Below are 18,976 nucleotides of genomic sequence, written 5' to 3'. Positions count from 1 at the left end.
AATGTGTCTTTAGCTATAGCCAGCACATGTTTCGAGCCCCCACCCCTCTTTGACTGCTGATGAGGCTTCAGCATTGCTATACATAGTCAGGGACAGCTCCTCTGCCCCCTGTGGCTCTATTACGTCACCACGCTCTGCGTAAAATGAACCATGTCTCCTGACTCAGTGACGCCTAAAGCTTGTGACGTCTTTATTATATCCCCCCCCCCCCCCCCCCCCCCTTAACCATTGTGATTTAGGACTTCCCTCTTTGATTTTCCTCTAGTCTACACACAGTCCCCCTCCTCTTGTGTTCCATCTTTAGCAGCCTGCAACCTAAAGAATGGTTTCCCGGTGCCGCCTTTCCCCACTGTGAAACAGAAGCTCAGAAAGGAGAGAGGAAAAAGGGGGAGGGCTTAATATTCATTCACTCCCCTCTGAGGAAGACTATCCGGCTGGTGTCATGGCTGCTTCAGGGTGACCTTTCCTGGTGACCTAAATGTTGTGCTCTTTATAATGAAGTAACGCATGCTTAAGCAGGACTTCTTTTTTTTAAATTGTTTACAGTTTCTTTATGTAACCACATGTTTATTTGAATATTAAGGACTCATTTTTTCTCATTTAAGTATTTTCCTCAACACGCGACCCTTTTAATATGTTATGCTTGATATGTTTATCGGTATACTTAAACTTTGCTGTTACTGAAGTTGAGAGTTCATCATTCATCCACGAATCCATTTTCAATCTGCTGCAGTATATATGTGCTTGTTGTTTGTAAAGGCACACAAGATTCCTGTCTGTCAGAGGAATATCCTTTGGGAAGCTTAAATGTCCTCAGTAAATCTGTTATAGAAATAGATTTGACTATTCCCTGCATATCAAGGAGCAAACTGGCCAGATTGTGGTGTTACAGTGAAGGTTAGCATGTTTTTCACGTTGGCATGTTTAAAAAGAGATATAAATAGAAGAGACTTGATGTAATCCAAGGTATTTGCAATTGTCCTCTTTTTTTCTTGGTAAGATGTCCTGCTTGGAACCAAGTTCGAACATCTACTGGGACCAAGACCACATATACTGAAATTTCTAGAGGTGTTTAGTTTATTATAAATTCTCATCAAATAAAAGCAAAATAAATAAATAAAATCTCTGCAGCCTTCATGCATCATAAAGTCATTGAATCTATTGGCACTTATGTAGTCTAAATATTCTGCAGACATGAGGCATCTCAAATGTCTGAACTTCATGCTTGTCACATTATCATGCTCCAATAATCTCTTTTACTCCCAGTACAAACATGCTATGTAGTGGGGCCAGAGAGGGGAACGAGACTGGAATCCAACAGGAGACCTAAAGTCAAAGACAATGAAACAGATAAAGAGAACTGTTACTGCAATTGTGCAAAAGAAAACAAACACACAAAAATGTCTCTCACATTTAGTGCATATAGTCAGTGTTAGTTAGGTTTTACTTGATGATGATGATCTTTGTAGCCTTAATCTTTATTACAAAAGGTTAAACTTGAACTAAACTACACTTTGGTTGAAAGCACACTATCATTCTGCATGTAACTTTCACTAGTTCAGATGGAGATCCATCCATCTATCCATTTTCTTCTGCTTCTCCTTCCAGGTCACAGGGATAATAAGTTAGGGCATTACTTATACTAAGTCATACTGTACAGGCTGGCGGTTATACTGGGCAGGAGGGTAAGTGGCCTCTGAAAATGAGTTTTGCTCTGGTGAGACATGAAGTACTTTCAATCTCATCCAGAGAGGGTAAAGAACATCCTGTGGTCTTTTCAGCTGACCTTATCACCCTCTGCAGTCTTTCTTTGTCAGCCACTGTAAAGCCGGCGGGCCACACACTATCACACACTAATGGTGCATGACAGTCCAGACTCGAGTGTAGAGCAGTAGAAGGTCACCAGCAGCTTGTCCTCCAGTTTATTAGTGTGAATGCTTGAAAAGCATTCACAGTATTGTTCTTCTAATCTTTATTCTTATATTTTATTATCTATTCCGTACGTTTTTTGAAAGCCTACTCCTTCAAAACCGTTCAACTTAGAAAAACCATTCAAACACCATTAGATTCCTATTCTTTTGGACATGATTGCTTGTATTTTTCTCATTTTTAACATTTATATTTTTAATTTTATTCAACTTTATTCAACAAAAATTTCCCATGTATTTCAATGGGGAGACCCTTCAAATTCTCATTCAACTTACTCATTTTTAAACTCTTACTACTTCAACATACGTTCACATAGAGCCACCATTCAAACTTTAAAACGAAGACAAGACATTCAACTATTCAACTTGTATTTATCTTTTCAATATCTATTATACTTTTTCTTCAGTTCCAGTTTAAGTTTCATGATGTTTTTTCACCCGTTTCAGAGTTTATAATGGGTGTGTATGGGACGGAATGTTGGGGCTAGAGTGAGGCAGCTCAACTGCTAGAGTGAGAGGAGCAAAAAAAATAATCTTAAAATCTTTTTTAAAACTGCTGCTGTGTCCGCAGCGTTTGCTCTACAGGTATGATTTTACCCTCAAAACGTAGCCATGGCTGTCCTCTTTCATCCAATGTGTTTACTATTGTACTAGGTGTTATGGTTCTTTCATAAATGTCACCAATGCACAGCCTCCTCCCTCCAACTCTTCCATAGACTCCAATGTTAAAATGTCTCAGAAGGTTCGTTTGAAAATCAGAAGAGCATGGTGTCTTTCCACTGTCACCACGTCCATATAATAAACTCCACAGACATGAAAACTGAGAATTTGGTAGACTAGACATTGCTGTCGCTCACAGTGAAAGAATTTTGTCAATACGACTTTTACTTTTCATTTGGGAACGATTTGTTTCGGCCTGACTTTTCTGTTCATTTTAAGCAGCAAAAGTGAGGTGCATGTCTGTGTGCGTGTGTATGGAGCCATTGGGTGCGGTCACTATAGCAACCAGGCTCACACCTGCCTGCTTAACGAGCTCTGCCTGCCACTGTACCAAGATTCATCTGAAACACTTCTCTTTCAACTGCTGCTGTGTCCACAGTGTTACAGCCATCATTTTACCCTCAAATTGTCGCCATTATTGTTCTCTTTCCAACACCGTATCTTTCAAAGCTCAGGCATTTAAACTTTTTAAACTGTGTGGATCAAAGTGGAGGGATCACATTTGAGTCATTCAGTGATTCAAAGAATATGACCTTTTAATATTCATTCAGATGTTTTCTGACTCTAAATGTTCTTTTCTCATTTCTTAGGGTTTTCTAATTTACATTTAAAACATTTTCAGTTTTTTTCCAACTCCTTCTTCTGTGTAACTTTCAGCTTTTAGCAGTTCAGCACCTTTGTTTTCAGGTTAAATTCGTTTTTTTTTTGTTTTTTTTTAATCTCATTCAAGATTTTTAACTCAAAATTCAGCAATTAATTCATTTCAGTGCATACATTCAGATTCAAGCATTCACACTGCAGTTTCTTCAGAAAATGCACTTTCTAGTTCATCTTTAAAACCCTCCAAAAGTAGAGGCACTGCCGAGCCTTTTTCACCACAGATGTTGTTAACTGACCACTAAAGATCTTCAGAGATGTGTTCCTAGGAATTTAAAGGTGGCAAAAAAGAGCTGAGGAGAAGTACCTGCAAAAAATATATAATATATAAAAATATAGTCTATATACATTACAGTATATAGTAAAGAAAACCCTGAAAACTGTAATTCCTGAACTCATCATATTTTCATCAGCTTTATCTTTAGTCTTTTGCACTTTATTCAGTTCTTAAGGCTGAAAGTTTTGGTGTGCTGCCTCAAATCACATTGTAATACTGTTTTGAAGGCTGAAAGTATGAGTGTGAAAAGATATTGTTGCAGATGGACATCAGGTGGCAGCATTGAACAGAGAGTCACACCAAACTGAGCCCATGTCTTCACCGTTGTGGATTTCTGGCTCCATCTCACTAGATCCCAGCATCCTCCTTGGTCACATCAACAAAGTAGGACAAGCATGCCCTCCTTCACTAAATCCATGAACTTCCCCTGTGCTCTATGTTCAACATCCTTTGTCCAGTAATTTTACTGTCCTTCTTCTGCACAATTCAATTCAGTTTTATTTATACAGCGCCAAAACACAACAACAGTTGCCTCAAGGTGCTTTATATTGTAAAGGTGGACCCTACAATAATACATACAAGGAAAAACCCAGCAATGACCCCCTATGAGCAAGGTCTTTGGTGACAGTGGGAAGGAAAAACTCCCTTTTAACAGGAAGAAACCTCAGGCAGAACCAGGCTCAGGGAGGGGCGGGGCCATCTGCCATGACCGGTTTGGGAAAGATGTACTCTATCTAATTCTGTCCCTCCTGGTCACACCCAATGAAAATCATAGCATCTGAAAGCCAATTTAGATGTATGGATTGTTTTGTAAATTATGGATCACTCACCTCTCTTAACATGACTGGTACTTGTTAAGAGAGGTACAGTCTAATGATTTGATCGCACTCTGTTCTGTGGAGGGTCTCAGTCATCCAGATAATGGTAGTCTTAAGAAAAAGAAAGGCAACGGGACTTGTGGAGAGACGCAGGCATAGGAGGTGGTCCTGAGAGTCACTGACCTACTATTGATCATATGAGTCATTGCATGAGCTAAAGTGTGGACATGATTATTGAGGTCTTTATTGTAACCGGGGGGTTAAGGGTGAAACCTCTGTGAAACCTTTTCCCAACCCATCATGTGACCTATTGAGGTACTGGGAAGGGATCTCAAGACTACATTGTAGGCAGTTGATAGCTGGTGTTGTAAGCCATCACCTCTGTCCAAAGATGGTTGTTCACAGCGGACAGAGATGGTCTCCTTTACTTTTCTTTCAAACCATCCGTCTTCTCAGTCCAAAATGTGAACATCCTCAAAAGAGTGTCCTTTAGGAGCAGTTGTACAGCATCTGTATGAGCCGTTTTTTGTCTAAGGGTGTAGTGCGCTCAGATGTCATGCTTGGAGAAAGTTCTGAATGAGTTTCTCTGAGGAACCTTATGCAAACCTTCTCCTTTGTTGGTGTTTGACCTTTTTTCCCGTGTAACATCAAGAATGATCAATCACACAGCCTTTGTTTCGGTTTGCATGTATGAATTGATCGTAGCGTAACTGTTGTCTTTGAGTAAAGGTGGGAGATGGGTGACTTTTTTGAGTCAGTTCTTCAGGACAATTGCTAAGCTCAGTATTTCCTATATAGTCATTGTTTCTAGAAGTTACATCTTTTTTCTCTGCATTGTTCTGATTTCTTATCTGCGGGTTTTAATTAAATGAGATGATGTCTGTTACAATGTCTTTTTTTAAAGAATATACTGCTATATACTGTATTGTAAAAGTGAGCAAAGATGTCAGTGAAAATATTTTAAACATAAAATCAGTAACATTTTAACAACTACAGGTCAAAGGGGAAAAATTAAAGACTTTATATCTCTTTTTAGTTCACTGTGATCTCGACTGCCATTAAGTCTGTTTTATAAGATATTTCCATGTATATTCTGTTATTTATAATAGACTTGTTTGAATAAAAATAGCTGCAGTGGCTCGTGTACAGTAAGAAGTAGAGGTATCACTGTAACCGAGGACTTGCTGTTAAAAATAGCTTGACTGTTGCCTGCAAGTGTTGAGCCAAGGAGGACAAGCTGTCTCGAGAAACCTAAAAAGGTCTCATAATGCTTTGAGTGTCAGGATCTGCCAGAAATGACTGAAAACTTCTTCCTGACTCTTGCACAGATCAATATTTTTGATGGTTAAAGGGGAGATCCTTCATACCTCATACTTTTAGAAAAAATGTTAGACTTACCGACAATAATAAGAAGAGAGGCACTCTGGTATTTCAGATTTATTTTTCTGATTTTCAAAAATGAAACTTTGTGTGGAACAATTTCTAAACTCTGTCACCATTTACTGTTTCACTGTTCCAACTCTTTCTCATCTTTAATATTCCATTAAAAAAAAAAAAAAAAAAAATATATATATATATATATATATATATATATAAATATAAAAAACGTTTCCCATATTATAAAGAAAGGGGATAAAACTTGCCTCCAGAATAATTCATTAAACCTTGTGGTACAGGTGCACACTCTTCATCTACAAAGTGCAGAATGAGAAGGAAATTTGGGGGTAAATGCTATATATAGTTTTAAGTGCATCCATACATGGGGTGGAAGGGGAACAGCATTCCTCCAGTGAGAGGGTAATATTTTTGTTGCCATCAGCGAGTGCTTCCCAAGCGGCATCAGGCTGGTCTGCCACCTCTTTGCGCTGTTTAAATTTCTTGGGGTAAGTCTCTTTTGTTAATATTCGCTAGCTGGTGTGCTAATTTTATTTTAGAAATAACTTTTTTCAAAATGAGCTTCACATTAGGAAGAGGACTTATCTGCTGCCAATCCTGGGGCAGGTGAAATGTGTTGCATAAATAAATGGCAGCAGATAATCTGTCTCCTGTGTGGGGGAAAATGAAGCAGCAGTCTGTAATCTCCCTGAGCTGTACTTCCTTTCATATCAGGGTATTAAGAGGTTGCTGACCCTCTTTTCTTAATTTGCGTCAGCCAAAAAAGGACGATATTGTGCTGAAATAATTATTTATACAGAACGGAAGCACAATTAGCCTGCAGCAGAGTGTGGATATGACAGCTGGCTTAGATCTAAGTCTTGTTCCTGTACAGTCTGATCACTCTGATTTCCTGCGCAATCGTTTTAATTAAATAGTGTGAGGACTGTGCTCTTCTGGTAATGACACTGTTTCCTTCATTTCTCCGTTAATGGAATAGGCAGACTGGTGAAAGCTATTCATAGCTGAGCTGTGTGAGGCTGTTAGAGGAAGCAGTTGAAGTGCTGAGCTCGAGTAAAAAGTTGGAACTGCCATGCTGTCTCATAAATGTTTGCCTTTAAACATTGTTTAGGTCTATTAGAGATTCGGGTGTGGGTATTTTTCTCATGTGTTGTATAAATTCTACAACAGAACAGCAGAAACTGCACCTGTTAACCTTTGCACACGGTTGATTTCAGAGATGACAGCGCATCTAATACTTTAAACTTACATCACAGAATGATTGCAGTAACAGTGGTGGTAAAGTAAATACTTGTATTGACATTTCTAACATGGCTAACACATGTTTGGTCTCCCCCTCCCACTGGTACTCTTGGCCAGGACTCCTTGAAGTGTTCCAGTCATGGCTTCCAAAGTCATACCTTGGTATAAGAAGAAGCATGTGAGCCAAGTCAAAACTGATTATGCTTATCATCACACTAAACATGTTTCCAAGCAGCACACAGAAAGGTATGACAGTGACATTTACCTGCTGCTTTGAGTAGCACAGCTCTTGCTGCTTTGCGACGTAGAACAAAAAACACACACAGGGGTGTTGCTGAGGAGCAGCTGCGGTAGTGGGTGTGTCTGCTTCCTAGCTGGCAGTTTAATTGTCAATTCAAATTCAAAGTTCTGCAAATTCTGATTTTCATGAACAAATCAGTCAGTCACAGAGTGGTACATGCTAACTGACTGAATACCCAGATGTTAGTTCTGTTTATCGTTTTCCACAGGAATATATTTTCATGCCTCTTTATTATAGCTTCAGTTCGTTTCTTTGTAAAACCTCAATGTATCACCAGTGATTCTAAAGCTCTTTGTCTATGTGAGCTCCAGAATCTCTGAGAGCAGAACCCAAGTCGGTATTTCAGGAAGTGCTATTGCTTCTGTTGCTCTGCAGCTTCTGCCAACAGATCTTATAGTTCAGGCCAATGAAAGACATGTATGCATTTGTCTTTGTTGCTATAGCATGCTTTTTAAAAAGGTTTTCTGGCCCTTACAGCTGTGCTGTGCAGTATAGTCATACTTAACATGATATTATACATGCTGAAGATTGGCTTTTTCGTCACTAGTGGTGAGGTAATAAACTGAGCCCCTACGAGCCAAGTTCTGATCTCCCAGGGATCTGGAAACTGCAGCTGTCTAATGGCAGATGACTAATGTCACCACTTGAACCTGACCTACATCTGAGGCTACTAACTATACACAGTTGTGTTAGTACTGAAGAAGTTTCTCTCAAAGTGGTGGTTAGTCTTTATACACAGAATGTCAATTTTCTGGTTATTTTGTAAAAATAATTTTCTGGATAAAATCATAGTTTGTTGTGCAAATGACACTAGCCACTGTCAGATTTTTCACAATAGTGGTTGTGGTATGCATGTAGAGAATAATATCCATCAATCAATTTTCTTAACCCCAGCTAATTTTGAGAAAAAGACAAAGTACATAAACAGATTTAATCCCTCTGTGGCGTATACAATACATCAGGCAGATATGCTGGGAAATCTTGTAACCGCATGTTTGTAACTGTTAGTTATTTTTTACTGCGAGTGTTTGTGTTTTTATGTATGTATATGTTCAGAAGACAAACTCAGCTTAGCTGCTAAATTAAAACCTGAGAATTTTTTTTATGCAGAGAACTTGCTTTCTGATTTTTAATGATGTGTTTTCCTCAACAGCAAATCAAGCTCTAAATCGGTGAGCCAGGCACAGGCCCAGGCCACGGAGGCTATGGCAGAACAAGCCTATACCGTGCCGGTGTTCCGGCAGAGGTGAGTCTGCTCTGGCTCACAGCTATTTCAGTCGCAAGGTAACATGCAACTACATTTTCTACTGGCTGACCCCTGTAACCACAGCACATTTCTTTAGTATAACTTGTTAATTATTCAATGATTACCGTTTAAATTATGAAACAATTGCACAGTCTTACTGCTACAATCCTATAGACTCATAACACTGACTCCCTGCCCTCAAGGTTAGTTTTATCCTGTGTTATGCTTGATATGCTCAATGCAACGGTTTCAGGTTGTATCATACAATTATTTTAGGGTAACAGTTCAGCTTGTAGGTAAATATGTAACAAGCGTATAGCTAACAATGATGCTAAAGTCAATCTTAGTCAAAGATTAATCTGATGTATGCATTGTTAGGACTGCTGAGGAGACTGAGGAGTACCAGAGAGTAAGCAAAAATGTTGGGAAAGGACTGGCTGTTATTCAGGAGGAGCTTCATAGGATGAGGATCGCTACTAAGGCCCAAGTGGAAAGTCTTGAAATTCAGAAAGAGGTTAGTAACCATCCGCTAAACAAATCAAGGTGACACTATAGTTCCTTTGTTTTTCTGGTGTTTTATCGCATATATGTGGACCAAGTTTAAAAGTCTGTGGAAATGTTGTGTGTACGCTTTAATGTATCTGTCTCTGTTACAATCACTATTAAAATTATATCAATTTGTAATCATGAGTACAGCAAAACAGCAGATCTAGAGTCTCTAAATGTAATCTAAATCATTCACTGTAGATACTCAGCTGTACATTTCTATGAAATCTGAGCCCAATGGTCTTATTGACATTGCATCAGTGAACTGTTGGTCAAATCAGTCTCAGGAATAAACCAACTTTTTAGGAGTTTTAACAATATGATCACTAACATCTGCTGGCCTCATGTTCCTTCATTGGTTTTGTCAGGTTTCAGATTTGCTGTTAGCTAAGAATTGTTGACAAAGATAACATGTTGCACTAAAGTGCTTATGTAATCTCTGCCCTATAGAGATAATGCATAAAAATGTCATTTTCATAAATAGATTAACTTGATGCAGTTGACTCTCTCCAGGTTAAGGGGATGATGAGAAAGAGAGTGGATCTGTTGGAGGAAATCCCCAAATTGCCAGACTTCTTGGTGGCCTTACGGCCGCATACTGTGTGGGAGAAGACTCCTGTCAAGCTGTTCTGCACCGTCGAAGGAAATCCGAGGCCCATCGTCAAATGGTCAGTATACTGCCATCACACACAAGCGGGTTTTTAAATTTGACTCAAGCTTTATGGTAATACCATTATAAGCTTTTCTGATTTATTACACTATTGAAATATTTTAGGACTGTAGAATATCACTGTAGTGTGAAACTGATTCAGATTCATTGGCAGGTATAAAGATGGAGTGCCAGTAGATCCACTGAGTACCCCAGGAAAGTACAAGATTGAGAATAAATATGGAGTCCATAGTTTGATTGTTAGCAGGTATGTATTATCTACAACTCTCAGCAGTTAGACATAAATGATTTCATTAAACTGAGTTTTATAACATGGATGCTGCAGCCTTTGATTTTCTTTTTACCTGAAATGAGGTAAAAAGAAAAAAGTCATGTTGTTCAGTAAATTAGAGAAGTAAAATGTTTTAGTAAAATTAAGTTATGAATTAAAATGAAGTTATTAATTACTGATATGTGTTGGTAATGCATTAGCATCTCTGAAATATTCATACAAATTTAGTAAAGACTTCCAGTATCAGTGAGCTAACTTTTTCCAGGTGGAGGTCGATTGTCCGTTTTATATCTCAGAATCCTCCGACACTGTTTTGAGCCACAGTGTGGTAGTAACCAAGCGTGCTAGTTACTAGTTACTGTCGTCATTGTCATCTTTTTGTGCATGTGGCGGTCAGCATTAAACTGTAACAGTGAAGTGTATCATCAATAACATATAAAAATGATTTAAATAAAAAATGTAAAATTGTTAAAATGTAGTTATTCTGTAGACTATAGAATAAGACTGTAAATGTACAGTAATAAGGTAAAAGCCAATATATTGTTTCCTCAGACTAAGATGCCTAAACTAATGTTAGGGCAACAGGAAGTGATATAATACAGTCTTGAATATATTATACAGTACTGTGCAAATGTCTTCAGCCACTTTATATTCTTTATAGTTTACAGAGTCAGACTTTCTTTCTTCTCCAAGCTCTCACTCATTTTCAGTCATACGTGACTTTAAGCTCACAATTTTTTGTTTGTTTGTTGTTCTGCTTAACACTGACCTACAAATCATTCAAGCACAAAAAAGCATCACCTAACACCTAACACTATGTGTCTACACATAACAGATAAATTGCACCAACAAGATGCCCAAAGAGCTATTAACTGTTGTCATATTGCTGCATGGTTGGCAATATGTCCTTAAAAAATCTGGGAAAAGTAGACAAGTGGAGGACAAAAGAAATGGCTGACATTACAAAACATCTACAGCAGTTGAAGATTATCTGAAAGTGACGCTCAGTAAAAATCAATTAAAAATGTGACACAGGACCTGAGAGATCTGGCTCTACTATTCAACAAAGCCTCAGCCTAAATGGTCTAAGATGAATGGTGGCTGCCAAGAAGCCATTCGAAAGGAAGTGAAATAGGGAGAAAAGGCTGAGGTGGTGTACTAAACTGCACAAGAACTGGAACGAAAATCAGTATAACCTGCTCTGATTGGCCAATGAATCCGAATAGGACATTTTTGGTTCAAATGATCATCAGTGAGAGTCTATAGCTGTCTATAAAGCATGATGGAGGCTCTGTTATCGTTTGAGGCTGCAGTTCAACCATTTTGCCTCGTGTGCGGTATTTCCCTGTATGTTTACATGTTTCTATAAATCTCTGCATCTGCTTCCGATTCTCCCACCAAAATATAAAGAAGTGAGGGTTGTTTAAGACTTTAATGAATTTATCAGCTGAGTGAAAATTTCTAGCATTTAAGCAACAAAAAGGCTTCCAGCTCCAGCTTTCAGGATTTCTTCTGGATTGTGTATTAGTTTTTCTTCCAACAGCGCAAACTGAAATTGCTCCCTGCATGGACTATATATGTTTTGGGGGTTTTGTAAACTTTTTTTCATTTTAAATTAAAAAAATGTCCCATTAAAGGTTTAGTGTAAATATGTTTTATGAGGTTTGTTGAAAAGACAATATTTTTATATAGTCAAGCAATTTTTCTAGTTGTTGTATTATAACCAGCCTTCAAACTGAAAGGAAAGCAGCATAGAAACAAACTTGGAAAGACTGAACGTCTGTCACTCATGCTCAGCGTAGATGTTTACACTTACAGGACTTTTATTTTGTTAGCACATTATATCGATATCTTGACATTATCTGACAGTCAGCTGGAGAGTTAGAGGGGAGATTGCTAAATTGAGGGTGAGGCTGCAGCCTGCTTCTTTTCGTCATCTTCAAGACCCCTCAGCTGTTCATGTTGGAGTGCTGACCTTTGCGTCATTCGAGCCATGAATTCCTCTGACTGCGCTCCGCTTCTCTCTGTCCCTCCCTCTCTCTGAGAATTGGAATATCTCTGGACCGTCGTAGCATTGAAGGTCACTGAGAACATCGTAGTTTATTTGCCAAACTTCTTCAGAATCAGTCATTTTCACATTCTTTATGCAAAAAGCACCAAGTGACAAGAAGGATGCATCTATGTCCAACACAGCTGGGAAAATGGATCTTTTAAAATAGTTCAGCTCAGGCTGAAGGTCAAATTTCTTCCTTCTATTCTAAACCTCAGACTCTTCTTGAGTCTCAACACAATTGCTTGCATTTTACCTTCTATTAACCTAAATAATACATGTTCTTCAAACCAAATGGCATCAAATCAAATATAAATGTTGATATACTGCAATCAGTGACTTCTTCCTACTCTGGCTGACCTTGTAGGTGTGTTGTGAGTGATACTGCTGAGTACAGTGCTGTGGCAACCAACCAGCATGGCACAGCTACCAGCAAAGCTAAAATTATTGTGAAGAGTAAGTCTCCCTCTTTCTTAAAGACATTGCTCACCTCCCATGTCTTTCTCTGTAAACATAAACGTCTTTTCTTCACAGGACCAGCTGGAGCCGGAGAGTCCTGCCATCTTGGTTTAGGTGAGAGCATAAAGGGAGTTAGTAAGACTGGGGAGTGTGGGGATTGAGGTGTCACGCCCAGACACAAGCTCATGGAATCATGACACTTCAAATAGCAGCAAGCAATGAGAGGCCTGATAAGAAGTGGAAACTGATAGCAAGCTGTTCCTGTCCCGTGACTCCCTCTGAAGAAAAACAAAACACAGATCTGTCTTTAGATGAGCAGCAAGCGATCGAAACATTTATGTACATGTTGGGATTTAAATAATGAGCAGTCCAGAAAATACTAACCTCCACAAGATTTCATTTAGACTAAAAACACCAGACATCTCCTTTGTCAAAACTAATTAAGCTGGATTACCTTATTTAAGATTTATTGTATACATTGTTGAAATGAAAAAACTCATGCTGTTCACTCCTTATGGACACATTTTTTAAAAGTTCCAGAGAAATAACTGTGACTACAAATTGTTTCTACTTTCTTAATGTTACTGGATGTGCTGATTGTACTTGAAAGCTCTTAAACCAAGTCCACGTTTAAAGTGAAACACTCATCACACATCACTTTGTGGAAATCACAGCCTGTGGTTGCCAAAGCAAGGGACAGTGTCACAAAATTTCCTTAAAATCATTGACGTCTAAGATAGCAAATCTCAGACCTCATTTTGGCTCCTGGACACGTATACTGAATTTTGATGCTTTTGAATGACAAGACCATATAGTTATATTGAAAAAATGTCAGATTTATGTTCATAAATCCATTGTGGTTCTACATTATCATTCTGATATTGCAAACATGTTCTCTCCACATATCCACAAAATACGATTATTATCTGATTGCTAATAATGTTGCAAATCTTGTCCTCCAGTGCCTCATCTGACTGAGATCCATGCCAGTAAGCTGGATGTCAGCCTGCTTGACCGGTTCCCAGTGTCTTTTGGTGTGGAGGGCAACTCCATCAGACTGGTGTGTACAATGGTGGTGGTCCCCGATCTCCCCAACATACCACCCATTGCCCAGTGGTACAGAGATGGTCAGACCTTCTTTCATTCTTTCATTATGTTTGTGTGTGGCACTGTCGGTTGACTGTGGAGTTTGGTCACTTCTCATTATGTCCTCTATCTTGTATTCTAAAAGATAAACTGCTGAAACCAAGTAAACTGGTGGAGATGTCAGTGGGTGGAGGTGCTGCCTCTCTCACGCTGCCTCACCTGGCCAAGGATGATGAGGGCCTCTACACGCTTCGGATCTTCACAAAGGACGGCACTGCTGAGCATAGCGCCTACCTGTTTGTCTCAGGTAGGACACAGTCCTAACACCACGTGATCGACTTTGAAAGAACAAATCAGAAATCGCTGTTTAGAATAAATAGAGCAATGGAAAAAATTTTAAAAAGCCATGAATGAGCAAAAGAGATAGAATAGCACAAACCTTAGAAACTTTAAACTTACCACTTATAACTTACCTTACTTAAAATACCCAACTATAATCTGGTTAATATATATGATAGTCTGATTATGTGTAGTGTAATAATAGATAAAAGAAAAAAATGAAGATAAGTTGGTTAAAAATGAAAATACGTAACACTGTTGAACCTTCCTCTGAGGTGAGAATTTCTTTGTGGAACAGGTGAATAATGCCAGGGCTCAGATATCACCACGTCTGCTCTTGACACCTCAGTCACTGTTCCTTGCTCTGCTGCTTTTGGCCAGTTTGAGCCTGTAACTTTCTTTTTATTGTATGAGGTTGTTGGTCATCTGAAGCCCACAGGTTTCCCTGCTGATGTTGTTCCACCTTGATTATTTAAAGAGGTCATTTCTACTCTTCCATCTCTCCATCTGTCCTCGATACCAGTTTCTCATCTGGTATTTTTCCCAAACCTTTTAAGCATGCTACAGTATTTTATCAAATTTTAGGGCTATTTACAAGCTTTTCTTTTTCTCTGAAGTTCTGGAGAAAATTGCTTATAGTCAGCTAAAAAACCTTTTTAGATGAAAATAGTGACCTTGAGACTTTTCAGTCTGGTTTTAAATCTCTGCTTGGCACAGAATCTGTTTTGCCTAGGGTTGTTAATGCCATCCTCCTGGCTAAAGATTTTTAGGGGAATGCTCTGCATGGTTTAGGTCTTACCTGGCTGAGAGAACATTTTGTGTAAGTCCTCAGCTCTGGTCTCATGTGGGGTACCACAGAGATCAATACTTGGACCTCTGCTTTTATCTTCTGCCCCTTGGCTGTACTTTTAGAAGCCTCTCCGTTGCTATGCAGATGAGACGCAGGTTTATATGCCCCTAACAAAGAAAAATAACTACACTATGCAAATGGTGGTAAATGTGGTAAATGATGTGTCTTGTATCTTGAGCAAGTGAAAGCTTGGTTGGCAAAATGAAATGTTTTATTAGTTAGCAATTAAATTAAGAGTTCCTAATCTTTTCTATACTCACAGCAGTACATAGATTTAAAACAGGTGTTATTGACTCCTTATTTCCTGTTACCACACATTAGGCATAGTATGCAAATAAGCGGTGGAGCCATAATAGTTGTGTCTATCACCATTCGTCTTCCATTCTTCCTCCCCAACATACCCGTGTTTCTTTATTCCCTAGATGCTGCTCCCTCTGCACCCGGAGCCCCCGGCGCACCAATGAGCGTAAAGGCCTATGACATCAATTCGGACTATGTCCTAGTTGCCTGGAAACCCCCAAACACTGTCAACGAGGCACCCATCACTGGATACTTTGTGGATCGGTCAGTTTTAATCTTGAGAAGGCTTCCAGCTCTCTTTAAATAGACCACAGTTGGCACACTGACATGAATACAGTGGAATTATACTGCACTTAATGCCAAGGAAGTGAGTCATAGTTATTAGAGCTGCACTCCTTAGAAGATTTTCTAAATTAAATGTATCTTTTCACACCAAATGCCAGATATGATTTGCTTATTTTCATGGTTACATAAAGTGCATATAAGACTTGTGGGATTTGCAAATCTCATGAACGCGTATTTTATTAACAGTGGAACATTGAAAATGTATTTAATAACATATGTTTATATTTTAAACAGATGTTTAAAGTGGGAAAATGAACCATTTTAAGAAAAACAATATACCTTATTTTCGATTTGATGGCAGCAACACATCTTTGAAAAAAACGTTGGTGCAGAGCCATGTTTACAGCTGACTACATCCCCTCTTCTTTTAACAACCAGATGGTTACAGCGGAGGGTTGGGAGATCAGTTTTGCCCTATTTTTGCCTGCTGTATGATCTTCTATGTCATCTTTTTCATTTCATGATGCACCAAATGTTTTCAACTGGTGAAAGGTCTGGACTGCAGTTTTCTTTAAACAAAAATACTTGCAAGTGCAGCCCTTCTCACCAGTTTATTAGGATACTTTAACTTCTCAGCTTGTCAAAATTGCCTCATAACAAATATAAAATGTCATGTGAAGTACTTTCTTATAAAAAGATATTAATTTCATGATAATGGAGAGTTTATTTGCTGTAAAGGTGTGAAGCTGGCACTGACACTTGGGTGCAGTGCAACGACGCCCCAGTGAAGATCTGCAAATACCCAGTACATGGCTTAAGGGTTGGCCACTCCTACTACTTCCGGGTCAGAGCCGTGAACAGCAGTGGCATCAGCAGGCCCTCACGCAAGTCAGACAAAGTGACGGCCCTGGACGCTGCAGAGAGTGAGAGACTGCAAGGTACAGATGAAGGTAAATACAAAATACAGGACAGCAGGATGCCAGCGTTTTCTGACCGATCTGTTGTCATTTCCTGCAACAGTGATTAAAATTGAAGGAAAATACGACATAGTGATAAAGGATGATGACCTGGAAGGTATAGTGGTTACACACTCGTCTGGTTTCACAGTTTTTGTTTCCCCTATCTTTAAGCCACCACCTCACAATCTCACTAAATACTAACATCTGTCACTCAACCCCAGCAGCACCATCATGAGAACATTTTACATTTTATGGGGATGTTTGCTTAAAAAGGCATCTTCCCTGATCAAACTCTCACTGATGTTTGTTTGCTGTTCTGTTCTGTTTTCTGTTCCACTATCAGTGAATTTTCTTTCCATTTATACCTGTTTATTGGACATGATCATTATTCCAGTAACAAATGAGTGCTGCATGATTAAATTAGTCACTATTACAGGAATATGTTTTCATCTTAAGGTGTGGCGTTTGAATTCTGACCTTTACATTCGTATCTTTTTCAACGAAGGAAACATGAGAAGGAAAAACATTTTAATGCGGATCTTAGAACTAATCTGTCATTTTCTCATAAGGTTTTTTTTAAACAACACAGGGAAAACTGTTTTCCAGAGCCTTCCCAGCTTAACTTTTGTGGTGCTGTCTTTGATCTAATCGAACTTTTTCCATTCACACTTTAACTGAAACAGTTTTCTCTTTAAATTGTGTCCACTTAATATAATATACTACTTTAACAAAAACTTATAACAGATGAAAACTAATTTTAGAAACTAATAGAAAATATCAAAAATATTACATATTTGTATAATATCACAATCAAGGCTATTGTAGAAGTCCCACATTTCACTGTTAACTTTAACTTTGATACGTCCTTTTAGTTCATATTTCTATTTTTTTAAAATCTGAAATATGATATCAGGGGTTTTTATCCATGTTCTGGTTTATCTAATGGCTAACTGCTGTATATGAAACTTGTAGTTAAACAAAACTAAAATATTGTGTGTTTTGTGAGCATTGAGCCACCAAACCACATACGAGGCTGTGGCAGCTCTAGTGTAGCATTTGGATATGTAATTATTGTTGAATGCTACCAAAAATAATTATTTAATCTTTAATAAAATTCCACCAATGTTATTGTCCTGCTGATCAGCACTTTTAGAATTTAACAAGCGAGAAAAAGGCAGGACTTAGTTGTGTTTGTTTTCATCACTTATAAGTACAATTCTATGAAAATGCGTTATTGAAGTCCATATAGTGGTGAATATTTAATCTCCTCTCTGCCTTTGAAAGCAAGCTCAACAGTAACATTAGAAGCATTGTAAAAGTCACTTTAAATGGTAAATGGCCTGTATTTATATAGCGCTTTACTAGTCCCTAAGGACCCCAAAGCACTTTACACATCCAGTCATCCACACACACTGGTGATTTCAAGCTACATTATAGCCACAACCACCCTGTAGCGCACTGACAGAGGCGAGGCTGCCAGACACTGGCGCCACCACCTCTGACCACCACCAGTAGGCAACGGGTGAAGTGTCTTGCCCAAGGACACAACGACCAAGACTGTCCAAGCCGGGGCTCGAACTAGCAACCTTCCGATTACAAGGCGAACTCCCAACTCTTGAGCCACGATCGCCCAGCTTTACACTACATTCAGTCATCCACCCATGTGTGTACATTCACACACATGGCAAGCTACATTGTAGCCATAGATAAAAACCTGAGTACAAAAAGTGAATAATGTGGGACTTCTGCAGTGGCTGCTGTTCTGTGTATGTTATGCCTCAACACTGTTCACTCCCAATCTAGGCTACGTAACTATTCCAGGTGAACCCACAGATGTGCATGCATCCGAAATTTTCAAATCATATGTTGTGCTGAGCTGGAAGCCTCCTAGCCCCCGTGGACGAGCTCCACTGTGGTACGTCATCGAGAAGGTGTGTGCTGCTTCACTTTTGCCCATCAGTTGCTCTCAGTTTAGCCGATTTAACCTTGGTACTGTAGCTGAGGGATAAACAAGACAGTCACATTTAAATGTCCTCTCAAGTTTTACTTAAATGGCAGCACTACACACAAACGAAGCTGTATTACGTTTGGGTTGCGTGAAACTTCAATACCCCAAACTACATGTTTTTTTTCTTTTCTTTGTTTTTTTTTTATTTCACACAGAGAACTCTACACTAGCATATCTCCAGATTTCAGTTTGATACATTTTTGAACTTTTGATCTCATCTTTAGAGAAGCTTCCGTGGGTTTAAACAGGGTTTTGCTACCCAGTGTAAATATGGAACAATGGATTTACTGCAACCAGTGTAGAGTCACATGACATGTTTTAATGCATATAATCGCAAGGATGTAAACATAGCTGTGAGCTTATAATATATTGCAAACAAATTCATATAGTAGCCATAGTGAATGCTTATACAAGAAGTTCAAATGTAATATAAATTTGTGTGATAGTAGCTATATATTGAGATGCTAGATTTCAAGTTGATGATAGTCTGAAATCTTGTTTATTACATATTGTATCTGATGTATTGTGCTTTTTATAGTATTTTTAATGCCACACATTAAGCAAGCCAG

General features: G+C 38.7%; 1 protein-coding gene across 3 annotated transcripts in view; it reads left to right on the top strand.

Annotated features, from left to right (window-relative positions):
• Positions 1–6,108: 6,108 nt before the first annotated feature.
• The window catches only part of myom2a (myomesin 2a), a 28,060-nt gene continuing 15,192 nt past the window's right edge, over positions 6,109–18,976 (top strand). Inside the window, exons 1-14 of one of the 3 annotated variants that reach the window (XM_026171926.1) lie at positions 6,221–6,283; positions 7,155–7,283; positions 8,492–8,584; positions 8,963–9,098; positions 9,644–9,798; positions 9,955–10,047; positions 12,489–12,577; positions 12,656–12,694; positions 13,543–13,707; positions 13,812–13,973; positions 15,278–15,419; positions 16,179–16,378; positions 16,461–16,514; positions 18,203–18,330. In XM_026171926.1, the coding sequence (XP_026027711.1) occupies positions 7,177–7,283; positions 8,492–8,584; positions 8,963–9,098; positions 9,644–9,798; positions 9,955–10,047; positions 12,489–12,577; positions 12,656–12,694; positions 13,543–13,707; positions 13,812–13,973; positions 15,278–15,419; positions 16,179–16,378; positions 16,461–16,514; positions 18,203–18,330 (1,563 nt within the window). In that variant the 5' untranslated portion in view covers positions 6,221–6,283; positions 7,155–7,176. Of the gene's footprint in view, positions 6,284–7,154; positions 7,284–8,491; positions 8,585–8,962; positions 9,099–9,643; positions 9,799–9,954; positions 10,048–12,488; positions 12,578–12,655; positions 12,695–13,542; positions 13,708–13,811; positions 13,974–15,277; positions 15,420–16,178; positions 16,391–16,460; positions 16,515–18,202; positions 18,331–18,976 lie in introns of all 3 variants that reach the window. The other 2 variants (XM_026171925.1, XM_026171924.1) reach the window with 2 other exon arrangements.

Source organism: Astatotilapia calliptera, chromosome 6 (assembly GCF_900246225.1).
Source record: "Astatotilapia calliptera chromosome 6, fAstCal1.2, whole genome shotgun sequence".
In the NCBI taxonomy this organism is placed as follows: domain Eukaryota; kingdom Metazoa; phylum Chordata; class Actinopteri; order Cichliformes; family Cichlidae; genus Astatotilapia; species Astatotilapia calliptera.
The sequence above is the reverse complement of the archived record's forward strand: the minus strand, read 5'-3'. Positions and strand labels throughout refer to the sequence as shown.